Raw genomic sequence first — 7,478 nt, forward strand, 5'->3', positions numbered from 1 at the left:
TGTTAAAGAGACCTGATTTGACCTCGGGTGATGGATGGGTGGATGTGTGGATAGATGAGTGGATGGATGGATGGGTGGATGTGTGGATAGATGAGTGGATGGATGGATGGATGGATGTATGGATTAGTAGACTGACAGATAGAGTCATTGATTGGTCGATTGACAGGTGGGTGGATGGATGGATGGAGGGATGGATGGGTGGACGACTGGATAGATGAATGGATGGGTGGATGTGGATGACTGATGATAGGATGAATAGACAGATAACTTGATGGATGGATTGGTAGACTGAGAGAATGACTGCATGGCCGATTGACTGGTTGATGGATGGATGAATGGATGGGTGTTTGGACAAGTGAATGTTAACGTGTAATATGCAGAATAAATCGATAAGCATGAGGTGTTACGAAGCCTCCTATTCCAGCTAAAATTCGGCCTTTTATCAAATTCGGCCTTTTATCAAATTCGGCTGTGGGATTGAGCCGAGAATATCAAAGGGCGAAATGGTCAGTGAATAGAGTTGTGGTGAAGTTGGCTTGAATAACGATGATGATAATGATGATGATAATGATGATGATGATAATGATGATGATAAAGAGGAGGGGGAGGAGGAGGAGGAGGATCGTTTGGATGGCAGTGGTAGTGATATGGGAGTGGTTGTGATAGTGTGAAAATGAATAGTGTGATGATGATGATAATGATGATGATGATGATGGTGATGATAGTATAGATGATAATGGTGGTGGTTTTGATGGTGACCGGTATTTATCATTGTAAGAAAAGTGGGTAAGTTGGTGATGATGATGATGATGATAAATGGAGTTGGATTATAATTTCAGAGTGCCATGAACTGCAAAGCTGGAAGACTCACACCCACCCATTGAAATTACGCCCAGTGTATAGATTCAACATTTTCGGCCCGACTTCAACCCTCTGCAGGTAAGGTGATTTATGTTGTGGCTGTAGTTTGTGAATTGTAGTGTTATGCTTATTTGTTTTGTGAAAGAAAGAAGGAACCAAAGGCCAGAGACCCGCAAGATTGTTACCTCCAAGAAGAAGAAGAAGAAAAAAATAGCAGAGTCAAATTTTTCTCACACTTGGCCTAAATTTGCTCTCTATTCTGAATCCTTAGCTGTAACAGTGGATTAACTCTATGATGCTAGTCACGAAGAAGTGCTATGGAAAGGATGTGGAGTCTTAGTGCCACCGCTGTTCGAGAAATAAGCTACAACAGAACGAAAATTCAAGCCAGGTTAAAGTGAAAGAACTATAGTAAGATAATTTCGAAGGTAGATCAACTCTAGGATAGTCCAAAGTGTTTAAAAAGAGGCGTTCTGTGTGTAGGAGACGGGAGATTTGGGTGTATGAGATGTGACTGTGGTGTGGCAGTGTGTAGTGTAAGTGCGTGGTGTAGCGGTGTGTTCAGTGGTACTGTGTGGTGTGGCGCGTGTGGTGTTGCAGTAAATGGTGTAGTAGTGGGTAGTGTGGCAGTGTGTGATGTAGGATAGTGCGGTGTGGTAGTGTATGGTGTTGTGGTGCGTTGTGTGTGGTGTGACAGTGTGTATGGTGTGGTGTAGCAGTGTGTGGTATGGAAGTGTGGTGTATAGTGTTATGTGGAGTGCCTGTCCGAAGTTGAGATCTGGCAGTGTGTGTGTGTGTGTGTGTGTGTGTGTGTGTGTGTGTGTGTGTGTGTGTGTGTGTGTGTGTGTGTGTGTGTGTGTGTGTGTGTGTGTGTCCAAGCAAGATCGTTTATTCTACCGCACAGTGGCTTGTCATACAACCTTTATAAATGAAGTATGGATTCCCTTCCCCTGTACGATTTGCATACAACAGGACACACACACACACACACACACACACACACACACACACACACACACACACACACACACACACACACACACACACACACACACACACAACACACACACACACACAAAGTCAACGAGAGAGGTAACGAGCGTAAGGCAGGACGATAGGGTGTAAAGGGTAGTGAGAGGGGAGGGAGGGAGGTGAGATACGGGGTGGAGGGGGAGAGGTGTATACAGAGAGAGGGAGGAGAACGAGGGGAGTATGAGGGGATAGGAGAGAGGGAGGGGAAGAGATAAGATTTGTGTAGCGGAGAGGGGGAGGGGGAGAGGTGTAAAGAGAGGAGGAGGGAGGGGAGGAGGGGAGACTGAATGGTGGGGGAAAGGGAGATGAGGGGAGGTGTATTTGATGGCGAGGAATGGAGGAAGGGAGTGAGAAGCAGAGGGAGGAAGGGAGGGAATGAGAAGCAGAGGGAGGGAGGGAGGGAAGGGAGGACTGATTGGTGAAGAGGGTGAGGGTGGAGAGAAGGGGTGAAGTGGTGTGTGTGTGTGTGTGTGTGTGTGTGTGTGTGTGTGTGTGTGTGTGTGTGTGTGTGAAGAGGGGGAGGGGGAGAAGGGCTACAAGAGGAGGAAGAGGGGGGGAGGGGGGCGGTTTGTGTGGTGAAGAGATTGGAGGGGAGAAGAGGGTGGAAGAGCTCTTGAAAACCGATGAATGAGAGGGGGAAGGGAGAGGACTGGAGTGGGAGGAGGGGAGAGGTGGAGGAGGGAGAAGTAGGTGGTGGAGAGGGAGGAGGTATGTGGTGGAGAGGAAGGAGGTATGTGGTGGAGTAAGGAGAGGTATGTGGTGGAGAGAGGAGAGGTATGTGGTGGAGAGAGGGGAGGTATGTGGTGGAGAGGGAGAGGTATGTGGTGGAGAGAGGGGGAGGTATGTGGTGGAGAGAGGGGGGGGTATGTTGTGGATAGAGGAGAGGTATGTGGTGAAGAGGAGAATGATACTGGGCTTACCTTTACGGCGGGCACACAGCATCTCTCTAACTCAACAATCACACTTTTTGCCCAGTGTCTAATGTGATGGGTGAACTCTGGGATGGTTAGGGAAGGGAGATGAAGGGTAGAGTAGAGGATGGTGGATGGGATGAAAGACCAACTGAGAAAGGACCAGGTATCAAAAGGAAGACAAATGCAGGTTTAATTATATGTTTTAATATTTTTTATCAAAGTTTTTTTTGGTCACACACATTACGGTGGTAGTTATAAGCATCATCAAAAACATAATCATCATCATCATTATCATCATCATCATCATCATCATCACAATCACCATCATCTCCATTACACACGAAATTTGTCGTTGTCAGCCGCAAAAAAAAAAATAATAAAAAAAAAACAATGAATAGAAGAAAGTGGAAAAATTATTAAGATTTCAAATTTCATATATAGAGCACACACACACACACACACACACACACACACACACACACACACACAGGAAGGGAAAGTTTTATAATTTTTTAGTATAACCTGAGCATCGAAAAGTGAAGCAAGTGAGGAAAAAAGAAAGAAAGAGAGAGAGAGAAAAAAAACACACACTTGCTGCTCCCCCTCACCGCAGCGGCTCACACGGCATCTGTTATGGGGTTGAGAGAGAGAGAGAGAGAAAGAGAGAGAATACGTTCTTCATTGTGTGTGTGTGTGTGTGTGTGTGTGTGTGTGTGTGTGTGTGTGTGTGTGTGTGAGTAAGCATATATGAAAATGAATGTGCCTGTGTACTGTATGTATGTATGTAGTAATATGTGTGTGTGTGTGTGTGGTGTGTGTGTGTGTGTGTGTGTGTGTGTGTGTGTGTGTGTGTGTGTGTGTGAGGGTCGGACAGACTTAATCTCAGAGGACGGAGTTACGAGAGACGGTATAACAAGCTCAGCATACCTAAATACACACACACACACACACACACACACACACACACACACACACACACACACACACAGACACACACACACACACACACAATATTTCTCACTCTCAGCGCTTCATTATGCCACGGGAATATTAATGTCCCCAAAACTCTGACTAGGGGGGGAGGGGGACTTTACGCAATTCATGTTGGTTGCGCAGTCCGTGTTCGTAGATTTTTTACGCACACGTACACGTTATAGGTCTGTGTGTGTGTGTGTGTGTGTGTGTGTGTGTGTGTGTGTGTGTGTGTGTGTGGTTATCGTAGTGAAGTGGTAAACAGAATCATTGAGTACTCAGCATTGCCTCTCCTGTGATGTTGCAGCTTGTGTCATTTGCATATTGTGGAGGGGAAGGGGAGGGGAGAGAGGGGAGGAAAAGGGAAAGATGGAAGGGAGAGAGGGGAGGAGAAGGGATGGAAGGAAGGGAGAGAGGGGAGGAAAAGGGAAAGAAGGAAGGGAGTAGTGGGCAGAGAGGGAAGAGGTAGGGATGAAGTTGATGAGGGGATGGAACGAAAGGAAAAGGGGAGAAAGGAGGGAGAGGATTGAGAGGAAGGGGAGGGAGCAGGAAGGGGGCTAGAAAAGAGGGAGGGGAGAGAAGAAAGGAGGGGAGGGAGGAGAGAGGGGAAGGGGAAAGGAAAGAAAATGCAGGAAGTGGGGGAAAGGAGAAAGGGAGGAGGGCGGAAGGGGCTTAGGGGAAAAGGAGAGGGAGGGTGGAGAGGTGTTGAGTTATTCCTATGGTATTTGGTTATGTTTATATTAATTATTATTATTATTATTGTTATTATTACTACTACTACTACTACTACTACTACTACCACCACCACTATTCTGCTACTACTACTGCTACTGCCACTACTATTTTTTTTACTATTTCTGCAACTACAACTATTAGTAGTAGTAGTAGTAGTAGTAGTAGTATTAGTATTATCCTCATCATCATCATCATCATCATCACCATCATTATTATTGTTGTTATTGTCTTTTCACTATTCCATTGTTTTATTATCATTTAACCATATCATTGTCATTCCAGAGTAACAGCTGAAGAAAATTATTTCGGAAGACAATAACGTCCACAGATTAAAAATTTATAAATACATGATGTCTAATTAAAAAGAAAAAAAATGGAAGTTTTGTCATATGGCGAATTTCTGAGATTTTCCCAACACAAATAATTAAAATATATGGTAATGTCACCCCAACCCTCTCGTAATTTTCTCCTGAGCGCCCTAGAAATTTTAAAAGTTTGCGTAGTTCGGAAATACATGGGTTTTGTTCACACACACACACACACACACACACACACACACACACACACACACACAATCACACGGCTCTCCTAGGCTGTATAAATGACCACAAGTTCCAAAATCCCTTAATGGATTGAAGGTGTCGAGATAGATGTGCTAGGGAGCCTGCCAGGACCACGAGAGTATGTGCCAAGGTTGCCATGGTAACCGGAGGGTGTATTCATAAAATATTTTAGTCCATATCAACGTTAAATAAATATCCGCATCAGTTAATTATAATCAGGAATAGTTATCTTACCATATTTCATGGTATTATTTACTGTAGTTTGGTTGAGAATTGGGTAGTAGTGTATGAGAGCAGATAAAAATTGAATCAACAGTCGTACTCATAACCCGGAAGAAAGTTTCTAAATGCCGCCCGAAAAGGTATTTAAACGCATGTAAACAAAGGGATTTAATCACGATAATCTTCCTTTCGTTACTAAGATTCCACTTTGCAGGAAGAACGAGAGACATAGGAAAGTTCAGTGCTAAATTTTTTGTCATTTGTGCGTATAAAATCCTTATATGAAAAGAATCTGATGGTTAAATTTGACTCAACGTGGTAGCGGAGTCGGTCGGCGGGGTTGGTAGTACTGCGCGACCAGTGAGGAAGTGAGTTGTGTGCCGAGATTTCCGCAGTTTTTCGTATTTTTCAGCCTTCCTACACCGTCCTGGGATCCATTTGCAACATCCGTAAGTGCCATTGCATGTGTGAGGAGGTTAGGGTGTGGGTATAAGCGGTGTGTGTGGTGCAGGGCGTGTATGAATGTGTGTATGGATGCGGTGAAGTAGGTAGTGGTATATGGGCGAGATGCGAGGTAGGGTGGTCATGAGTTTTCGCCAGTTTTCGGGATTTTACAGCTTTTCTACATCGTCCTGGGATCTGTCACCAACAACAGTAAGTAACAGTGCCTGTGTAGGAAACGGTAGGGCATGGGTGTAGGCGGTGTGCGTGTGTGTAATGTGTAAAATGTATAGGGGAGGTTGAGTACAGCGCAACATACCACTGGCTCACTTATCCCGTCGCGTCGTGGCAAAGCAGGCTGGCCACCTGTACCGTCATGCATTTAAATTTATGTAGTAGGTGATGATTGTGATCGTCTTGGGTATGATAACAGTCCATTTTTGACGAGAAGCACGTTAATTGTTCAAAATAGTGAAAAAATTTGTTTTATTTATATTGCATGTTGAAGAGTGTAACCTACGGTGCGACATTGGAGATTTATTTTCAAAACTAACGCAGCCATCCCGGGATCTTTAGTAAATATACCTACCTTGTGTGGTGAAAGACTCATACATTGCATTCTTTACGTCTGCGTTTACAGTATTTATTTATTTATTTATTTGTTTACTTTTGCCCTTGTTGAACGCCCTCATTTATTTTTATTCCTTGTTGCAGCCACTTCTTCCGTTCATCTTCCATTATCAGTACACCCGTGGAAGCAGCGCTGCCTAAATTCTTGTAAATTTTCACCTTTTCTATTTCTGTGCCGATGCTAAATTTCACATCATAGTCAAGCTCTTTTGTTTGTATATATCATGTTTTTGCTATTAATAGTTTTCGTCGGTAAGCTGTTGTTTTCATGTGACGAGTTGATGTAGAAATGTGTGTGTGTGTAACGTACTCAGCAGTAAAGCTCTCTAGGTCACTGACACTTCCCTGTTCAAAAAAAAATCAGTCTGGCTCACTGAGATTAATGGCGGCTTCCACAAATGCCAAAAATATATGGCCTGCCAGAGAAAACGCGGATTTTTAAAAAAAGAAACTGATTGCCAGAACAGTGAAGCCAATTATCATGATTATGGAACATACTTTTATTTTATTAATTCATTTATTTATTTATTTGTCTGTTGTGCTTGTCTGCGTTCGAACTTTTTTTTTAAGAGAAATGGAAAGCTGTTTAGACTGATAATTAGTTTTCATATTTTGGTGAGTAGCAGTTGGTGGATGATTGGGAGGCTGTGTTTATTATTATTATTATTATTATTATTATTAATTAAAATTTTGGAGAGGCAGCTCGTGCACCCATGTCATAACGTAGTATGATCTTGTATAATTCCCTTCGTTTAAAGGTGCGTACTTTGCAAAAATGAAAGCATTGTTTGAATCTACTGTAAATTATTCCCTTGTTTGGACAGAAGCAGCTTATGGACTCGTATTATAGGTGATATATTTTCTGGTACGTGCCTCTCTCTCTCTCTCTCTCTCTCTCTGATGTAAAGCAGCTCGTGTTGTAATATAGCTAAGTACGATACCAGTTTTTTATGTCTTGCGATTTTCCGCTTGTTTCTATTTTTGCAGTGTGTGTGTGTGTGTGTGTGTGTGTGTGTGTGTGTGAGAGAGAGAGAGAGAGAGAGAGGGGGGGGGGAGCAGAAAGAGATAACTGAAAATCACCAACAATTTATCCGTAGTCTGGTCCCTG

General features: G+C 43.4%; 1 protein-coding gene across 1 annotated transcript in view; it reads left to right on the forward strand.

Moving 5' to 3' along the window:
- Positions 1–5,792, forward strand: part of LOC145417744 (uncharacterized) — a 161,203-nt gene extending 155,411 nt beyond the window's left edge. Inside the window, exon 18 of the mRNA XM_080286352.1 lies at positions 5,712–5,792. Within this exon, the coding sequence (XP_080142478.1) occupies positions 5,712–5,792 (81 nt within the window). The remainder of the gene's footprint in view (positions 1–5,711) is intronic.
- The last annotated feature ends 1,686 nt before the right edge of the window (positions 5,793–7,478 follow it).

Source organism: Coenobita brevimanus, chromosome 111 (genome assembly GCF_032717465.1).
Source record: "Coenobita brevimanus isolate Jiangsu-jjx chromosome 111, ASM3271746v2, whole genome shotgun sequence".
NCBI lineage: Eukaryota > Metazoa > Arthropoda > Malacostraca > Decapoda > Coenobitidae > Coenobita > Coenobita brevimanus.